This window comes from Hoplias malabaricus, chromosome 3 (genome assembly GCF_029633855.1).
Source record: "Hoplias malabaricus isolate fHopMal1 chromosome 3, fHopMal1.hap1, whole genome shotgun sequence".
NCBI lineage: Eukaryota > Metazoa > Chordata > Actinopteri > Characiformes > Erythrinidae > Hoplias > Hoplias malabaricus.
In genome coordinates this window covers 78,791,191-78,813,191 of record NC_089802.1, presented here as the reverse complement: position 1 = coordinate 78,813,191, position 22,001 = coordinate 78,791,191, and the positions used below count along the sequence as shown (strand labels likewise).

At 49.1% G+C, this 22,001-nt stretch overlaps 1 protein-coding gene across 3 annotated transcripts in view; it reads right to left on the bottom strand.

Moving 5' to 3' along the window:
- Nucleotides 1–18,478: 18,478 nt before the first annotated feature.
- Nucleotides 18,479–22,001, bottom strand: part of rab11fip4b (RAB11 family interacting protein 4 (class II) b) — a 28,146-nt gene continuing 24,623 nt past the window's right edge. For all 3 annotated transcript variants that reach the window (XM_066664972.1, XM_066664970.1, XM_066664971.1), the window contains 2 exons: nt 21,665–21,808; nt 18,479–20,790 (listed from right to left, as the gene is read on the bottom strand). In XM_066664972.1, the coding sequence (XP_066521069.1) occupies nt 20,674–20,790; nt 21,665–21,808 (261 nt within the window). In that variant the 3' untranslated portion in view covers nt 18,479–20,673. The remainder of the gene's footprint in view (nt 20,791–21,664; nt 21,809–22,001) is intronic.

The window sequence follows — 22,001 nt, the reverse complement described above, 5'->3', positions numbered from 1 at the left end:
TCACCCTGTCACTCTCTCTCACACCTGTGGACAGTTTCACCCAGTCACTCTCTCTCTCACACCTGTGGACAGCTTCACCCAGTCACTCTCTCTCTCACACCTGTGGACAGCTTCACCCAGTCACTCTCTCACACACCTGTGGACAGTTTCACCCAGTCACTCTCTCACACACCTGTGGACAACTTCACCCTGTCACTCTCTCTCACTCCTGTGGAGATTCACCCTGTCACTCTCTCTCACACACCTGTGGACAGTTTCACCCAGTCACTCTCTCTCACACCTGTGGACAGATTCACCCAGTCACTCTCTCTCTCACACCTGTGGACAGTCTCACCCAGTCACTCTCTCACACCTGTGGACAGTCTCACCCAGTCACTCTCTCACACCTGTGGAGATTCACCCAGTCACTCTCTCTCACACCTGTAGAGTTTCACCCTGTCACTCTCTCTCACACCTGTGGAGATTCACCCTGTCACTCTCTCTCACACCTGTGGACAGTCTCACCCAGTCACTCTCTCTCACACCTGTGGACAGTTTCACCCAGTCACTCTCTCTCTCACACCTGTGGACAGCTTCACCCAGTCACTCTCTCACACACCTGTGGACAGTTTCACTCAGTCACTCTCTCACACACCTGTGGACAACTTCACCCTGTCACTCTCTCTCACTCCTGTGGAGATTCACCCAGTCACTCTCTCTCACACCTGTGGAGATTCACCCTGTCACTCTCTCTCACTTCTGTGGAGATTCACCCTGTCACTCTCTCTCACACCTGTGGACAGCTTCACCCAGTCACTCTCTCACACACCTGTGGACAGCTTCACCCAGTCACTCTCTCACACACCTGTGGACAACTTCACCCTGTCACTCTCTCTCACTCCTGTGGAGATTCACCCTGTCACTCTCTCTCTCACACCTGTGGACAGCTTCACCCAGTCACTCTCTCACACACCTGTGGACAGTTTCACCCAGTCACTCTCTCACACACCTGTGGACAACTTCACCCTGTCACTCTCTCTCACTCCTGTGGAGATTCACCCTGTCACTCTCTCTCACACACCTGTGGACAGTTTCACCCAGTCACTCTCTCTCACTCCTGTGGAGATTCACCCTGTCACTCTCTCTCACACACCTGTGGACAGTTTCACCCAGTCACTCTCTCTCACACCTGTGGACAGTTTCACCCAGTCACTCTCTCTCACACCTGTGGACAGATTCACCCTGTCACTCTCTCTCACACCTGTGGACAGTTTCACCCAGTCACTCTCTCTCTCACACCTGTTGACAGCTTCACCCAGTCACTCTCTCTCTCACACCTGTGGACAGCTTCACCCAGTCACTCTCTCACACACCTGTGGACAGTTTCACCCAGTCACTCTCTCACACACCTGTGGACAACTTCACCCTGTCACTCTCTCTCACTCCTGTGGAGATTCACCCTGTCACTCTCTCTCACACACCTGTGGACAGTTTCACCCAGTCACTCTCTCTCACACCTGTGGACAGATTCACCCAGTCACTCTCTCTCTCACACCTGTGGACAGTCTCACCCAGTCACTCTCTCACACCTGTGGACAGTCTCACCCAGTCACTCTCTCACACCTGTGGAGATTCACCCAGTCACTCTCTCTCACACCTGTGGAGATTCACCCAGTCACTCTCTCTCTCACACCTGTGGACAGCTTCACCCAGTCACTCTCTCACACACCTGTGGACAGTTTCACCCAGTCACTCTCTCACACACCTGTGGACAACTTCACCCCGTCACTCTCTCTCACTCCTGTGGAGATTCACCCAGTCACTCTCTCTCACACCTGTGGAGATTCACCCTGTCACTCTCTCTCACTCCTGTGGAGATTCACCCTGTCACTCTCTCTCACACCTGTGGACAGCTTCACCCAGTCACTCTCTCACACACCTGTGGACAACTTCACCCAGTCACTCTCTCTCACTCCTGTGGAGATTCACCCTGTCACTCTCTCTCACACACCTGTGGGGAGATTCACCCTGTCACTCTCTCTCACACACCTGTGGACAGTTTCACCCAGTCACTCTCTCTCACACACCTGTGGACAGTTTCACCCAGTCACTCTCTCTCACACCTGTGGACAGTTTCACCCAGTCACTCTCTCACACACCTGTGGACAACTTCACCCTGTCACTCTCTCTCACTCCTGTGGAGATTCACCCTGTCACTCTCTCTCACACACCTGTGGACAGTTTCACCCAGTCACTCTCTCACACACCTGTGGACAGTTTCACCCAGTCACTCTCTCACACACCTGTGGACAACTTCACCCTGTCACTCTCTCTCACTCCTGTGGAGATTCACCCTGTCACTCTCTCTCACACACCTGTGGACAGTTTCACCCTGTCACTCTCTCTCACACACCTGTGGACAGTTTCACCCAGTCACTCTCTCTCACACCTGTGGACAGATTCACCCAGTCACTCTCTCTCTCACACCTGTGGACAGTCTCACCCAGTCACTCTCTCACACCTGTGGACAGTCTCACCCAGTCACTCTCTCACACCTGTGGAGATTCACCCAGTCACTCTCTCTCACACCTGTGGAGTTTCACCCTGTCACTCTCTCTCACACCTGTGGAGATTCACCCTGTCACTCTCTCTCACACCTGTGGACAGTCTCACCCAGTCACTCTCTCTCACACCTGTGGACAGTTTCACCCAGTCACTCTCTCTCTCACACCTGTGGACAGCTTCACCCAGTCACTCTCTCACACACCTGTGGACAGTTTCACCCAGTCACTCTCTCACACACCTGTGGACAACTTCACCCTGTCACTCTCTCTCACTCCTGTGGAGATTCACCCAGTCACTCTCTCTCACACCTGTGGAGATTCACCCTGTCACTCTCTCTCACTTCTGTGGAGATTCACCCTGTCACTCTCTCTCACACCTGTGGACAGCTTCACCCAGTCACTCTCTCACACACCTGTGGACAGCTTCACCCAGTCACTCTCTCACACACCTGTGGACAACTTCACCCTGTCACTCTCTCTCACTCCTGTGGAGATTCACCCTGTCACTCTCTCTCTCACACCTGTGGACAGCTTCACCCAGTCACTCTCTCACACACCTGTGGACAGTTTCACCCAGTCACTCTCTCACACACCTGTGGACAACTTCACCCTGTCACTCTCTCTCACTCCTGTGGAGATTCACCCTGTCACTCTCTCTCACACACCTGTGGACAGTTTCACCCAGTCACTCTCTCTCACTCCTGTGGAGATTCACCCTGTCACTCTCTCTCACACACCTGTGGACAGTTTCACCCAGTCACTCTCTCTCACACCTGTGGACAGTTTCACCCAGTCACTCTCTCTCACACCTGTGGACAGATTCACCCTGTCACTCTCTCTCACACCTGTGGACAGTTTCACCCAGTCACTCTCTCTCTCACACCTGTTGACAGCTTCACCCAGTCACTCTCTCTCTCACACCTGTGGACAGCTTCACCCAGTCACTCTCTCACACACCTGTGGACAGTTTCACCCAGTCACTCTCTCACACACCTGTGGACAACTTCACCCTGTCACTCTCTCTCACTCCTGTGGAGATTCACCCTGTCACTCTCTCTCACACACCTGTGGACAGTTTCACCCAGTCACTCTCTCTCACACCTGTGGACAGATTCACCCAGTCACTCTCTCTCTCACACCTGTGGACAGTCTCACCCAGTCACTCTCTCACACCTGTGGACAGTCTCACCCAGTCACTCTCTCACACCTGTGGAGATTCACCCAGTCACTCTCTCTCACACCTGTGGAGATTCACCCAGTCACTCTCTCTCTCACACCTGTGGACAGCTTCACCCAGTCACTCTCTCACACACCTGTGGACAGTTTCACCCAGTCACTCTCTCACACACCTGTGGACAACTTCACCCCGTCACTCTCTCTCACTCCTGTGGAGATTCACCCAGTCACTCTCTCTCACACCTGTGGAGATTCACCCTGTCACTCTCTCTCACTCCTGTGGAGATTCACCCTGTCACTCTCTCTCACACCTGTGGACAGCTTCACCCAGTCACTCTCTCACACACCTGTGGACAGCTTCACCCAGTCACTCTCTCACACACCTGTGGACAACTTCACCCAGTCACTCTCTCTCACTCCTGTGGAGATTCACCCTGTCACTCTCTCTCACACACCTGTGGACAGTTTCACCCAGTCACTCTCTCTCACTCCTGTGGAGATTCACTCTGTCACTCTCTCTCACACACCTGTGGACAGTTTCACCCAGTCACTCTCTCTCACACCTGTGGACAGTTTCACCCAGTCACTCTCTCACACACCTGTGGACAACTTCACCCTGTCACTCTCTCTCACTCCTGTGGAGATTCACCCTGTCACTCTCTCTCACACACCTGTGGACAGTTTCACCCAGTCACTCTCTCTCACTCCTGTGGAGATTCACCCTGTCACTCTCTCTCACACACCTGTGGACAGTTTCACCCAGTCACTCTCTCTCACACCTGTGGACAGATTCACTCAGTCACTCTCTCTCACACACCTGTGGACAGATTCACCCTGTCACTCTCTCTCATACCTGTGGAAGGTCTCACCCAGTCACTCTCTCTCACACCTGCGGATAGATTCACCCTGTCACTCTCTCTCACACCTGTGGACAGTTTCACCCAGTCACTCTCTCTCTCACACCTGTGGACAGCTTCACCCAGTCACTCTCTCTCTCACACCTGTGGACAGCTTCACCCAGTCACTCTCTCACACACCTGTGGACAGTTTCACCCAGTCAGTCTCTCACACACCTGTGGACAACTTCACCCTGTCACTCTCTCTCACTCCTGTGGAGATTCACCCTGTCACTCTCTCTCACACACCTGTGGACAGTTTCACCCAGTCACTCTCTCTCACACCTGTGGACAGATTCACCCAGTCACTCTCTCTCTCACACCTGTGGACAGTCTCACCCAGTCACTCTCTCACACCTGTGGACAGTCTCACCCAGTCACTCTCTCACACCTGTGGAGATTCACCCAGTCACTCTCTCTCACACCTGTGGAGTTTCACCCTGTCACTCTCTCTCACACCTGTGGAGATTCACCCTGTCACTCTCTCTCACACCTGTGGACAGTCTCACCCAGTCACTCTCTCTCACACCTGTGGACAGTTTCACCCAGTCACTCTCTCTCTCACACCTGTGGACAGCTTCACCCAGTCACTCTCTCACACACCTGTGGACAGTTTCACCCAGTCACTCTCTCACACACCTGTGGACAACTTCACCCTGTCACTCTCTCTCACTCCTGTGGAGATTCACCCAGTCACTCTCTCTCACACCTGTGGAGATTCACCCTGTCACTCTCTCTCACTTCTGTGGAGATTCACCCTGTCACTCTCTCTCACACCTGTGGACAGCTTCACCCAGTCACTCTCTCACACACCTGTGGACAGCTTCACCCAGTCACTCTCTCACACACCTGTGGACAACTTCACCCTGTCACTCTCTCTCACTCCTGTGGAGATTCACCCTGTCACTCTCTCTCTCACACCTGTGGACAGCTTCACCCAGTCACTCTCTCACACACCTGTGGACAGTTTCACCCAGTCACTCTCTCACACACCTGTGGACAACTTCACCCTGTCACTCTCTCTCACTCCTGTGGAGATTCACCCTGTCACTCTCTCTCACACACCTGTGGACAGTTTCACCCAGTCACTCTCTCTCACTCCTGTGGAGATTCACCCTGTCACTCTCTCTCACACACCTGTGGACAGTTTCACCCAGTCACTCTCTCTCACACCTGTGGACAGTTTCACCCAGTCACTCTCTCTCACACCTGTGGACAGATTCACCCTGTCACTCTCTCTCACACCTGTGGACAGATTCACCCAGTCACTCTCTCTCACACCTGCGGATAGATTCACCCTGTCACTCTCTCTCACACCTGTGGACAGTTTCACCCAGTCACTCTCTCTCTCACACCTGTGGACAGCTTCACCCAGTCACTCTCTCACACACCTGTGGACAGTTTCACCCAGTCACTCTCTCTCACTCCTGTGGAGATTCACCCTGTCACTCTCTCTCACACACCTGTGGACAGTTTCACCCAGTCACTCTCTCTCACACCTGTGGACAGTTTCACCCAGTCACTCTCTCTCACACCTGTGGACAGATTCACCCTGTCACTCTCTCTCACACCTGTGGACAGTTTCACCCAGTCACTCTCTCTCTCACACCTGTTGACAGCTTCACCCAGTCACTCTCTCTCTCACACCTGTGGACAGCTTCACCCAGTCACTCTCTCACACACCTGTGGACAGTTTCACCCAGTCACTCTCTCACACACCTGTGGACAACTTCACCCTGTCACTCTCTCTCACTCCTGTGGAGATTCACCCTGTCACTCTCTCTCACACACCTGTGGACAGTTTCACCCAGTCACTCTCTCTCACACCTGTGGACAGATTCACCCAGTCACTCTCTCTCTCACACCTGTGGACAGTCTCACCCAGTCACTCTCTCACACCTGTGGACAGTCTCACCCAGTCACTCTCTCACACCTGTGGAGATTCACCCAGTCACTCTCTCTCACACCTGTGGAGATTCACCCAGTCACTCTCTCTCTCACACCTGTGGACAGCTTCACCCAGTCACTCTCTCACACACCTGTGGACAGTTTCACCCAGTCACTCTCTCACACACCTGTGGACAACTTCACCCCGTCACTCTCTCTCACTCCTGTGGAGATTCACCCAGTCACTCTCTCTCACACCTGTGGAGATTCACCCTGTCACTCTCTCTCACTCCTGTGGAGATTCACCCTGTCACTCTCTCTCACACCTGTGGACAGCTTCACCCAGTCACTCTCTCACACACCTGTGGACAGCTTCACCCAGTCACTCTCTCACACACCTGTGGACAACTTCACCCAGTCACTCTCTCTCACTCCTGTGGAGATTCACCCTGTCACTCTCTCTCACACACCTGTGGACAGTTTCACCCAGTCACTCTCTCTCACTCCTGTGGAGATTCACCCTGTCACTCTCTCTCACACACCTGTGGACAGTTTCACCCAGTCACTCTCTCTCACACCTGTGGACAGTTTCACCCAGTCACTCTCTCACACACCTGTGGACAACTTCACCCTGTCACTCTCTCTCACTCCTGTGGAGATTCACCCTGTCACTCTCTCTCACACACCTGTGGACAGTTTCACCCAGTCACTCTCTCACACACCTGTGGACAGTTTCACCCAGTCACTCTCTCACACACCTGTGGACAACTTCACCCTGTCACTCTCTCTCACTCCTGTGGAGATTCACCCTGTCACTCTCTCTCACACACCTGTGGACAGTTTCACCCAGTCACTCTCTCTCACACCTGTGGACAGATTCACCCAGTCACTCTCTCTCTCACACCTGTGGACAGTCTCACCCAGTCACTCTCTCACACCTGTGGACAGTCTCACCCAGTCACTCTCTCACACCTGTGGAGATTCACCCAGTCACTCTCTCTCACACCTGTGGAGTTTCACCCTGTCACTCTCTCTCACACCTGTGGAGATTCACCCTGTCACTCTCTCTCACACCTGTGGACAGTCTCACCCAGTCACTCTCTCTCACACCTGTGGACAGTTTCACCCAGTCACTCTCTCTCTCACACCTGTGGACAGCTTCACCCAGTCACTCTCTCACACACCTGTGGACAGTTTCACCCAGTCACTCTCTCACACACCTGTGGACAACTTCACCCTGTCACTCTCTCTCACTCCTGTGGAGATTCACCCAGTCACTCTCTCTCACACCTGTGGAGATTCACCCTGTCACTCTCTCTCACTTCTGTGGAGATTCACCCTGTCACTCTCTCTCACACCTGTGGACAGCTTCACCCAGTCACTCTCTCACACACCTGTGGACAGCTTCACCCAGTCACTCTCTCACACACCTGTGGACAACTTCACCCTGTCACTCTCTCTCACTCCTGTGGAGATTCACCCTGTCACTCTCTCTCTCACACCTGTGGACAGCTTCACCCAGTCACTCTCTCACACACCTGTGGACAGTTTCACCCAGTCACTCTCTCACACACCTGTGGACAACTTCACCCTGTCACTCTCTCTCACTCCTGTGGAGATTCACCCTGTCACTCTCTCTCACACACCTGTGGACAGTTTCACCCAGTCACTCTCTCTCACTCCTGTGGAGATTCACCCTGTCACTCTCTCTCACACACCTGTGGACAGTTTCACCCAGTCACTCTCTCTCACACCTGTGGACAGTTTCACCCAGTCACTCTCTCTCACACCTGTGGACAGATTCACCCTGTCACTCTCTCTCACACCTGTGGACAGTTTCACCCAGTCACTCTCTCTCTCACACCTGTTGACAGCTTCACCCAGTCACTCTCTCTCTCACACCTGTGGACAGCTTCACCCAGTCACTCTCTCACACACCTGTGGACAGTTTCACCCAGTCACTCTCTCACACACCTGTGGACAACTTCACCCTGTCACTCTCTCTCACACACCTGTGGACAGTTTCACCCAGTCACTCTCTCTCACTCCTGTGGAGATTCACCCTGTCACTCTCTCTCACACACCTGTGGACAGTCTCACCCAGTCACTCTCTCTCACACCTGTGGACAGTTTCACCCAGTCACTCTCTCACACACCTGTGGACAACTTCACCCTGTCACTCTCTCTCACTCCTGTGGAGATTCACCCAGTCACTCTCTCTCACACCTGTGGAGATTCACCCTGTCACTCTCTCTCACTTCTGTGGAGATTCACCCTGTCACTCTCTCTCACACCTGTGGACAGCTTCACCCAGTCACTCTCTCACACACCTGTGGACAGCTTCACCCAGTCACTCTCTCACACACCTGTGGACAACTTCACCCTGTCACTCTCTCTCACTCCTGTGGAGATTCACCCTGTCACTCTCTCTCTCACACCTGTGGACAGCTTCACCCAGTCACTCTCTCACACACCTGTGGACAGTTTCACCCAGTCACTCTCTCACACACCTGTGGACAACTTCACCCTGTCACTCTCTCTCACTCCTGTGGAGATTCACCCTGTCACTCTCTCTCACACACCTGTGGACAGTTTCACCCAGTCACTCTCTCTCACTCCTGTGGAGATTCACCCTGTCACTCTCTCTCACACACCTGTGGACAGTTTCACCCAGTCACTCTCTCTCACACCTGTGGACAGTTTCACCCAGTCACTCTCTCTCACACCTGTGGACAGATTCACCCTGTCACTCTCTCTCACACCTGTGGACAGTTTCACCCAGTCACTCTCTCTCTCACACCTGTTGACAGCTTCACCCAGTCACTCTCTCTCTCACACCTGTGGACAGCTTCACCCAGTCACTCTCTCACACACCTGTGGACAGTTTCACCCAGTCACTCTCTCACACACCTGTGGACAACTTCACCCTGTCACTCTCTCTCACTCCTGTGGAGATTCACCCTGTCACTCTCTCTCACACACCTGTGGACAGTTTCACCCAGTCACTCTCTCTCACACCTGTGGACAGATTCACCCAGTCACTCTCTCTCTCACACCTGTGGACAGTCTCACCCAGTCACTCTCTCACACCTGTGGACAGTCTCACCCAGTCACTCTCTCACACCTGTGGAGATTCACCCAGTCACTCTCTCTCACACCTGTGGAGATTCACCCAGTCACTCTCTCTCTCACACCTGTGGACAGCTTCACCCAGTCACTCTCTCACACACCTGTGGACAGTTTCACCCAGTCACTCTCTCACACACCTGTGGACAACTTCACCCCGTCACTCTCTCTCACTCCTGTGGAGATTCACCCAGTCACTCTCTCTCACACCTGTGGAGATTCACCCTGTCACTCTCTCTCACTCCTGTGGAGATTCACCCTGTCACTCTCTCTCACACCTGTGGACAGCTTCACCCAGTCACTCTCTCACACACCTGTGGACAGCTTCACCCAGTCACTCTCTCACACACCTGTGGACAACTTCACCCAGTCACTCTCTCTCACTCCTGTGGAGATTCACCCTGTCACTCTCTCTCACACACCTGTGGACAGTTTCACCCAGTCACTCTCTCTCACTCCTGTGGAGATTCACTCTGTCACTCTCTCTCACACACCTGTGGACAGTTTCACCCAGTCACTCTCTCTCACACCTGTGGACAGTTTCACCCAGTCACTCTCTCACACACCTGTGGACAACTTCACCCTGTCACTCTCTCTCACTCCTGTGGAGATTCACCCTGTCACTCTCTCTCACACACCTGTGGACAGTTTCACCCAGTCACTCTCTCTCACTCCTGTGGAGATTCACCCTGTCACTCTCTCTCACACACCTGTGGACAGTTTCACCCAGTCACTCTCTCTCACACCTGTGGACAGATTCACTCAGTCACTCTCTCTCACACACCTGTGGACAGATTCACCCTGTCACTCTCTCTCATACCTGTGGAAGGTCTCACCCAGTCACTCTCTCTCACACCTGCGGATAGATTCACCCTGTCACTCTCTCTCACACCTGTGGACAGTTTCACCCAGTCACTCTCTCTCTCACACCTGTGGACAGCTTCACCCAGTCACTCTCTCTCTCACACCTGTGGACAGCTTCACCCAGTCACTCTCTCACACACCTGTGGACAGTTTCACCCAGTCAGTCTCTCACACACCTGTGGACAACTTCACCCTGTCACTCTCTCTCACTCCTGTGGAGATTCACCCTGTCACTCTCTCTCACACACCTGTGGACAGTTTCACCCAGTCACTCTCTCTCACACCTGTGGACAGATTCACCCAGTCACTCTCTCTCTCACACCTGTGGACAGTCTCACCCAGTCACTCTCTCACACCTGTGGACAGTCTCACCCAGTCACTCTCTCACACCTGTGGAGATTCACCCAGTCACTCTCTCTCACACCTGTGGAGTTTCACCCTGTCACTCTCTCTCACACCTGTGGAGATTCACCCTGTCACTCTCTCTCACACCTGTGGACAGTCTCACCCAGTCACTCTCTCTCACACCTGTGGACAGTTTCACCCAGTCACTCTCTCTCTCACACCTGTGGACAGCTTCACCCAGTCACTCTCTCACACACCTGTGGACAGTTTCACCCAGTCACTCTCTCACACACCTGTGGACAACTTCACCCTGTCACTCTCTCTCACTCCTGTGGAGATTCACCCAGTCACTCTCTCTCACACCTGTGGAGATTCACCCTGTCACTCTCTCTCACTTCTGTGGAGATTCACCCTGTCACTCTCTCTCACACCTGTGGACAGCTTCACCCAGTCACTCTCTCACACACCTGTGGACAGCTTCACCCAGTCACTCTCTCACACACCTGTGGACAACTTCACCCTGTCACTCTCTCTCACTCCTGTGGAGATTCACCCTGTCACTCTCTCTCTCACACCTGTGGACAGCTTCACCCAGTCACTCTCTCACACACCTGTGGACAGTTTCACCCAGTCACTCTCTCACACACCTGTGGACAACTTCACCCTGTCACTCTCTCTCACTCCTGTGGAGATTCACCCTGTCACTCTCTCTCACACACCTGTGGACAGTTTCACCCAGTCACTCTCTCTCACTCCTGTGGAGATTCACCCTGTCACTCTCTCTCACACACCTGTGGACAGTTTCACCCAGTCACTCTCTCTCACACCTGTGGACAGTTTCACCCAGTCACTCTCTCTCACACCTGTGGACAGATTCACCCTGTCACTCTCTCTCACACCTGTGGACAGATTCACCCAGTCACTCTCTCTCACACCTGCGGATAGATTCACCCTGTCACTCTCTCTCACACCTGTGGACAGTTTCACCCAGTCACTCTCTCTCTCACACCTGTGGACAGCTTCACCCAGTCACTCTCTCACACACCTGTGGACAGTTTCACCCAGTCACTCTCTCACACACCTGTGGACAACTTCACCGTCACTCTCTCTCACTCCTGTGGAGATTCACCCTGTCACTCTCTGTCACACACCTGTGGACAGTTTCACCCAGTCACTCTCTCTCACACCTGTGGACAGATTCACCCAGTCACTCTCTCTCTCACACCTGTGGACAGTCTCACCCAGTCACTCTCTCTCACACCTGCGGACAGATTCACCCAGTCACTCTCTCTCACACACCCGTGGACAGTTTCACCCAGTCACTCTCTCACACACCTGTGTACAGTTTCACCCAGTCACTCTCTCACACACCTGCGGACAGATTCACCCTGTCACTCTCTCTCACACCTGTGGACAGATTCACCCTGTCACTCTCTCTCTCACACCTGTGGACAGTCTCACCCAGTCACTCTCTCTCACACCTGTGGACAGTCTCACCCAGTCACTCTCTCTCACACCTGCAGACAGATTCACCCTGTCACTCTCTCTCACACACCTGTGGACAGTTTCACCCAGTCACTCTCTCACACACCTGCGGACAGATTCACCCTGTCACTCTCTCTCACACCTATGGACAGTTTCACCCAGTCACTCTCTCTCACACCTGTGGACAACTTCACCCAGTCACTCTCACACACCTGTGGACAGTTTTACCCAGTCACTCTCTCACACCTGTGGACAGATTCACCCAGTCACTCTCTCTCTCACACCTGTGGACAGTCTCACCCAGTCACTCTCTCTCACACCTGTGGACAGATTCACCCAGTCACTCTCTCTCTCACACCTGTGGACAGATTCACCCAGTCACTCTCTCTCACACCTGCGGACAGATTCACCCTGTCACTCTCTCTCACACACCTGTGGACAGTTTCACCCAGTCACTCTCTCACACCTGTGGACAGTTTCACCCAGTCACTCTCTCACACACCTGTGGACAGCTTCACCCAGTCACTCTCTCTCACACCTGTGGACAGCTTCACCCCGTCACTCTCTCACACCTGTGGACAGTTTCACCCAGTCACTCTCTCACACCTGTGGACAACTTCACCCAGTCACTCTCTCACACCTGTGGACAGCTTCACCCCGTCACTCTCTCTCACACCTGTGGACAGCTTCACCCCGTCACTCTCTCTCACACCTGTGGACAGCTTCACCCAGTCACTCTCTCACACACCTGTGGACAGCTTCACCCCGTCACTCTCTCACACACCTGTGGACAGTTTCACCCAGTCACTCTCTCACACCTGTGGACAGTTTCACCCAGTCACTCTCTCACACCTGTGGACAACTTCACCCAGTCACTCTCTCACACCTGTGGACAGCTTCACCCCGTCACTCTCTCTCACACCTGTGGACAGCTTCACCCCGTCACTCTCTCTCACACCTGTGGACAGCTTCACCCCGTCACTCTCTCACACCTGTGGACAGCTTCACCCCGTCACTCTCTCTCACACCTGTGGACAGCTTCACCCCGTCACTCTCTCTCACACCTGTGGACAGCTTCACCCTGTCACTCTCTCACACCTGTGGACAGCTTCACCCAGTCACTCTCTCACACCTGTGGACAGCTTCACCCAAAAGAGACAGTATTATAGCAGCGTCTTAGACACAGCAACAACAACAACAACAATATAATGTATTCAGCCCTGATTATGGTTTAAATTACGAACTAAGCTTAACATTAAGCAACACCAAAGCGGGAGGTCAGGGGGCGAGTCGAAGGTCACGGTCTGAGACCCCACCCTCAGGACTACGCCCCGTTAGCACTCAACATATTTTTGGGAAGTGTGTCTGTTCCCTGGGTGCTTTAGAGCAGAGTGAAGTCACTGTATAAAAATGCAGCGCATGGCTCCACTCATAAATCATGTCTTTCACCAATGCCCTGAACAAACGACCTGGTCAGTGCTGCCATCTGGAGGCTGTAGGAGGCAAGTACAGCGCTGCTGTTCTTCAACAATGAGAAAGCACTGACGCTGTATTTTTAAAACAATGACGTCATGTGAACTGTTATAATGCATTACAATAAAAATAATAAAGAACACAAAATACCTTGCATTTCCTTTATTTTCTGTGCATCTGGGCACTTTAAAATGTACGGGTTCCTTTTCTGAACTTGAACAGAAGGTGGCACCTCATCAAACTGAACCAGATGAACTTAAACGTTTTGAAGAAATGGAAGAAAGTTCAACGACTAAACCCATGAAAATTAATGCTTCGATCCGGAGGAAGCCTGTGTTTTTACGTAAAATAATTAAAAATAAATTAAAAACTTAAAATAGCTTCCATCTCCGATCTTAAATGTTCCGAACATAATCTCCATCGTTTGATTTTGGTGAAACAAACAGAGCTGAACTGAAATGAAGGGCGTGAGCGTGAGCTTCACTCGTCTGCGTCCGTGAACTGGCCCTCCGCGCTGGAGTAGATGTATCGGACCCATTTGACTGGGGGAACGTGATGTGAGGAGGGCGTGTAGTGCTCCTGCGTTGGGCTCGGGGCCCTGGGAACGTTGTACAGAGTCATTTCATTCGCTGCAACCTTCAGCTCATCCTTGGGATCTACAGGAAAACAGGAGGAGACTGTGGGGAACTTGGATCACAGACAATAAAGGAGCTGGCCGAGCGCCACTCTCACAGACACTTCACAGTTTCTCATGCTTCTCATTTTCATTACGAGACTCATCTTTACTAGGGATGCACCGATCTGACTTTTTCAGTTCTGATACCGATAATGAACTTGTGTACTGGTCCCGTAACGATCCAATACCACTGCTGAATTAATAAACCTTACACCTCACCTTCTGAGAGAGATTAAGGCTTCACTTAAACATCCATTCATTCATTCATTCATTCATTCATTATCTGTAACCCTTATCCAGTTCAGGGTCGCGGTGGGTCCAGAGTCTACCTGGAATCATTGGGCGCAAGGTGGGAATACACCCTGGAGGGGGCGCCAGTCCTTCACAGGGCAGCACAGACACACTCACACATTCACTCACACCTACCGACACTTTTGAGTCGCCAATCCACCTACCAACGTGTGTTTTTGGACTGTGGGAGGAAACTGGAGCACCTGGAGGAAACCCACACAGACACAGAGAGAACACACCACACTCCTCACAGACAGTCACCCGGAGGAAACCCACGCAGACACAGAGAGAACACACCACACTCCTCACAGACAGTCACCCGCAGGAAACTCACGCAGACACAGAGAGAACACACCACACTCCTCACAGACAGTCACCTGGAGGAAACCCACACAGACACAGAGAGAACACACCACACTCCTCACAGACAGTCACCCGGAGGAAACCCACGCAGACACAGGGAGAACACACCACACTCCTCACAGACAGTCACCCGGAGGAAACCCACGCAGACACAGGGAGAACACACCACACTCCTCACAGACAGTCACCCGGAGGAAACCCACGCAGACACAGGGAGAACACACCACACTCCTCACAGACAGTCACCCGGAGGAAACCCACGCAGACACAGAGAGAACACACCACACTCCTCACAGACAGTCACCTGGAGGAAACCCATGCAGACACAGGGAGAACACACCACACTCCTCACAGACAGTCACCCGGAGGAAACCCACGCAGACACAGAGAGAACACACCACACTCCTCACAGACAGTCACCTGGAGGAAACCCACGCAGACACAGGGAGAACACACCACACTCCTCACAGACAGTCACCAGGAGCGGGACTCGACCCTAATATCAGATCAGCGCATCCCTAATCCTTACACATTCAGCCAGGACAGTTCTCGACGGTTTAACGTGAGTAATGTCCAGAAAAATCCCACTGATTTCCAAACGCAGACATAATTTAGCTTCCCCTCCCCAAAGAAATAAAACCTGATGCAAGAAAAATGGCCGACCAAAGCAACTAGACACTTTCTCTAGCGTTAAAACCAGTAAAACTGAATAGAACTAGGTTTATTTTTCTTTATTATGATGAGAAGTATTAGAAATGTGGGCTAAACTTGGCCTGGAATTTAAGAATTATTCCAGAACGTGGACTTGTGGTTCATCAAAGTAAGGAGCCATTTTTAATACACAATAAAAGTCCTGGACTAACGAGATGATCCAACCTGAATGACCTGACAGAGGCGCTGTGGAGGTTTCACTACGTCAGATTTCCCCAGTGTCATTCAGCCCTAGTGTTTCTGTTCAGTGTGTTTCCTGGGTTCTTATCTGTAGTTACCATAGAGCATCTGACACTTCATCTCCTTCTCCTTCTCCAGACTGTCTGAGAACTCTTGTATCTCCTTCTCCCAGTCCTCGTCCACTGGAGCCAGCTCACGGGGGCCTGCGGGTGTCGGAGCGACCGTGGCTTTACAGGCCTTCCTTTGGTATTTAACCCTGTTCCGCTTTCTGTGGATTTGTTTCTTCTTTTGTGCCGCTGGCGTGGGGAGGATTTGTCCAGAGTGCGGCACAAATTTGGAGAGGGCTTGAGGCATTTTATTTTCTGTCCTTCAGTCAATCTGCGAGAAAAACACAGGGCACAGGCCAACGTTACTGTGACGTGTAAAGTGTGAGCTCCACATTGATAAGGGCCATACACCTGTGTTGTTTTTATCAGGAACAAAAAGGGCGGCAAAGTTGATGCTCCACAGCGAAGGCTTTACAGCAGATTTCTGAACATCGCTGATCTAAGGACTGTTCGCATTAATGAGGTCAGGTGCTGGTGGAAGTTCTGAATCACAAACACTACTCCATCTAACCCCAGAATTAATGACGGAGCTACGTCTCTCCAGAGAACACAGTTCCTCTGTTCCACAGCCCAGTTCTGGGTGATTTATACAACTCTACACAAAACACTTTCCATTGGGAATACTGACTAAGCTACAGCTGCTCCAGATTTTCCATTTCATTCCATGATTTTAGTAAAAAAAAATATTTCAATGAGACACTGAACAGACATCCATCTCCTTAGACGCTACCTACACGCCACCAGAGGTAAATAAACGAGCAGTTTCTGAAAACAACCTTGGTATTTCAGGAATAGGTTTTAGATTTTCTCGATAAATGGGTGAATTAGTGAATTACAGAATACAATGACTTTAAAACACCAAAATTCGAACAATACACAAGATTGTCGACACCTGAACTTAAAATGAAGATTTTAAAATGCCTTTAAAACGATGTTTGAGACGTAATCTGGTTCATTTAATGTCCAAAATATTCAGGCGATTCAGAGAACGGCACAATCCTGGGCCGTGTCCCAAATTACTCGGTGCCCCCCTAATTAGTGCACTTCAATAATTTAAAAAAGAGACAAAACCGTGAGCTATTACAGTAGACTACGACTCGATATAAATACATTTATTTTCAGATCAATAACGTTATACTGGAATACAGAAGTGGTTATTTTATGACCTAAATAGCGCCCTACGTAGGGATTTCACTGTCATTTGGAACAGATCCATTGAGAGCCGTTAGCAAACCATTGTTTTGGCGGGTTTATGTTTCGTTAGATTTTAGTGGTTTTAATACCGATTCTAATTTTAAAAAAAGAGAATGATGTTCGACGTGTGTTTGTCCAATAAAAAGACCACTGAGTAAATATCATAAAATAACATACAATAAACCTGAAATATAAATGTTCCTTTGGTGGCCTCATTTCGCGCACTTTTATTATATAATTTGAATGTATTAAATTATAATTGTATCAATTAATTTAATATTTTATAATTTTTTTTATACTTTTAGAATTTTTAAACTTTTTTTATACATAACAGAATTTCCCTTTTTTTTTAAATATGTAAAATATTATTTATATCATACAGAGTTCTTCATACCTAATATTTTCCAGTTCCTTCTTTCAGCGGATGCAGTCTTTTATCTGATTAAATCCTCTGCTGTACCTGTTCATAACTTTAAAAAAATAAAATAAAATAAAAAATTTAAGGAGACGACCATTTACTCAGAGTTTCTGAAGGTTTAGGCCGAAGGAGGTGATGTTGACCAATTAAACCCTTAATTAGCTCCTTCATCTGATAGGCTGAGGTCTTCTCCCTGACAACTAAACTCTTTCAGAAAGCACAGAATTCATTAAACTGAAGATTAGTTTAGTCCCCGTCCACACGGATCCGTTAAAAAAAAAAAGACACTGAAATGTTCCTCTCTACGATTTTATAAATATCCACGTCCAGATGAATCCGAAAACGGGTGCATTATCACGCCAGTCCAGTAGGGGGCGTAGTACCTTTTAGAGAGTCATCAAAACGCGCATGAGAGAAACACGGTGGTTTAATCTCAATTCACTCCATACTCCCAATGTAGTGCACCACGCAGGTCATGAAATTACTGCATCTACACATCAACAGGGATTGAAACTAATTGATTTCTAATACAGAAGCATTTATACATATTCATATGTGGGAATCTAGCTGCATGTATATTGTAGATTAATGATTAACACAGTGCAGTTTTAAAATAAGGATGGATCTGTGTGGACAGGGCCTCAGTGATAAGCGTGGGCCTGTATCAGAATCTCAAAAAACACATTAGGTGTTTATAAAATAATTTATACACATTATAAACAAAACCACACGAGAAACTCTTCAGAATTTATTTGAAAATTTCCAGTCAATTTTGTGCAGTTACTGCCCATCTCTACCATGCTGTCCAGAGAGTTATGAAGCATATCCCAAACCATTAACAAATGAAAATATTAAATCATGTAACAATATTCCCAGTTACATTAATAAATTAAAGTCCCAGAGCAACATCTTAGATCCACTGCATTTAAAAATGACGCTGCGTATGAACTGCCATTACTACATCAACACAATCATACATCTGTGAAAGGTGTCCCATGTCGAAGCTGAAATGACCAAAAATATAATTGTCAAAGGATTCAGCAGATAATTATGATACTGAGCTACATTAGTAACATCATTAGCCACAATTAGCCTGGTCACTGAGCATTACGTTTTCTTGCAATCTGGAACCGCCTTGATTTGTTACCGTCTCAGACTTTAAAGCTTTTGTTATTTCTACAGCATTTCACATACTTATTATATCCAACATGTTCTCAAGCTAATAACATTATTACGTTAATGGAAACATCTTTCAGACGTTAGCTAGCTAAACACGAATTTAGAAAACCAAATTCAGTTTTCTCAGTTAGAAACTTGACTGACAGCAGACTGTGCGCATGAACAGATGAAAATGAAATGTCTTACTTGTGAAAATACTGAGATTTGAATTTAAATAAAGCAGTTCCAGGTTGATATTGCATGCTAGCATACAGGCTAGTGGCTTCTGCTACTAAGCTAATGCCTTTGACTCCGTGGATTAGCTTAAACTACACAAGATCACACACACAAACAAAGCCCCATTAAAGAAAGAGAAAAATAATAAGTGTACAAAAAGACAAGTGTAAAAGTGAAGAGTGGCACATAGTATAGAAAAAGTGGCTAATCATATACAGTATTTACAGCGTTCACTCTGAGATTGCACTGAAATGTGTGATTAACGCCTAGCCACTGTGCAGTGAACAGTCAGTAGTCCTACCTTTGCTATCAGTGAATGAAAAGGCACAAATACTTAAAGGAAATGTTATAAAAACAACTCTAAAAATAACTACATCGTGCTCATGGTGCAAAGCAAAGAACATTAAGAGCTTCGTGGATGTGAACGGCCTGTCGTCGTCTGAAAATTAAATATTACACTTGTGCAAATCTAAATCTTTTGTACAATATCAGCTAACTCCTACATCTAAATCACCTAAAGGGGCTTGTTTTAAATAGTGTCTATTACTCAGTGTGTATTCACCAAATTTCTATAGTTTATTTAAATTATATGTAAAAAAAAAAGGGAATTCCAGCACAGTCTTGAAATAAAATACGGAATTTCGAGAAGCAGAATGTCACGGCTCAAACAGCATTTGTAACAGATTAGAGGAACACTCCATCGTTTTAAGGATGGCCTGCAGAGCACAGATCAGCAGATGACCACAGATCATAGTTTTAATAACGTTTTACAATAAATAACCACACTTCTCTATTTGCTGAAGCTTCTGCCCATTAACCTCCACAGTGTGTGTGCTTTGTTACTGAACTGTGTTTGTACAGAGCAGTGTGTATTAAACAGTGTTTGTGGTGATCAGCCAAAAGCAACAGATATAAGTGGATTATAGAAAAATTCAGGAGTATCTCTTTAAAAAAAGAAAAATTGAGACGTTGCTTTTAAATTACGGTTAACATTCAGACGCTGCCATTTCTCTCTCCTCACAGACCCTCTCTCAACTGGCTTTAACCCTCCACACTTTCCTTTTCTCTCTGTCTCACCTCAAAAGGCCTCCGTTCCACGTGCCGTTAAAAAAAAGAACACACAGCTCATGTATTCCCTCCGATCGACTTACTTTTCTCTAAAACTGACCACCACTCGGACGAGCTCCTCATAAACGGAGCCCTAATCGAGGAGTAGAACGCAGGTTTGATTCTAACCCACGCATACGTGCCACCAACATGTTATTACACAATCCCATAATGCCCTTCCAGTGATGTTTCACACAGTTGAACAGTGCAGAAGAGATGAAGTCGGTCCTGGAAAAGTGCCCCAAAGGATTCCAGTGCGTCCTGAAGTCTCACAAAATACACGAGAGAAGGAAGAACGAAGTCCATTTCACAGCATTAAGTTTGAATTCAATTTGTTTGGAAGAGCTCAGTTTAGTCCAGCTCCTCAACGTCCTCCTCCAGGGCAGCAGGGGGAGCTGTGGGTCCAGTGTAACCTCAAAAACGCTGCAGCTGGAGGCTAGGTTTTGATTTCCAGGATGGACGGATTGTGGTCCAGGATCGATAAAATGATTTTATCCATGTACTGCCTGAGACGCAGGTTTATTTCCTCCTGTTCCTTCAGGGCCTCCATCAACTGTGGAAATAGGAGATAAATATATAAACACGACACGGCAGAGGTTTTAGGTTTCATCGTAAAAGTAAAGTACATTTCTTAGAGATCATTAGAAACACCAGAGGCTTGCCATTGTTTGCTATGGAACTGACACTCGTCTGTCTCTTCGTTAAATAAACGTAGCCCTAAAAGTGAGGTCAGGGACTTCCTCAACATGAGATCACGTTCATCACCGAGAGCAGCCATGACGGCGAAATTCCCCAAACACTGACCCTGGGTTTAAAGGTGCAGTCTACGATTCTGGAGATGGGACGTTCTCACAACAAAACACCCCCCTCCCCTCAGTGCTACTTCAGCTCCAAGGTCACGCTCATGCAGTGTCACACCTGAGTTTGCGAAAGGAAGCACCCTCTAGCCCCAAAAATATTAGCGCAGCCACTTTTAAAATCTGAATATCCAAGACGGATTGGCCGGCCCAAATCTGCTGTACGTCGCCGGTAGCAACCTGGCTACTGTACCTCAACTCTACTGTAACTGACTGCTACCACTCTGAGGATCAGGTTCGTCTTTCTGTCAAATTTCGAGTCAGTTCCACCTTAACTCTTGTTTATGTTTATGATTGTAGCTGGTTTTGCGTGTAAGCTCTGCCCATTAACCTCTCTTGTGCATTAGCGAGAATGCCCGTTTCTGATTGGCTGGAGTGGTGTTTTGAATTTTGGTCACTTTGTTTCCCTTTTGCAGAGCCAGGGCTAAGTACAAACGCTGGAACTTTTTTTCCAGAGTGGAAACCGACCAGAATGCTAGCACACTGTGGAAAACGTGTTTAGCGTTGAAATCGTTGAAATCCTGCTTTAAGAAGACACCCCCACAGTCGGTACCCCCCTGTGGTTCGTACCTGGTCTCGGGAAGCGTTGTCTATCTCTGCAGCGAGAGACTGTGCTTTAGTTTGCGTGGCAAACAGGTTCTTAGCTTCGTGAAGACTCAGACTGAGGATCTGTCCGTTTAACTCCTCGTTCTGCTCTCGGAGCTTCTGATTCTCCTGTGCACCAGAAAACACAAGCAGACGATTCAGATTCAACAGATTTAACCAAGATCAGATTCACAGTCTGTGCTTTATTTCTTAAAGACTGCCCTTTTTTAGACAGTTGGCCTCCCTTGTGCTGCCACACACTGGCCTGTTTATTAGACAAAAACCACCCAACGACTCCATTAGGTTTGTGTTTCGAGTTACA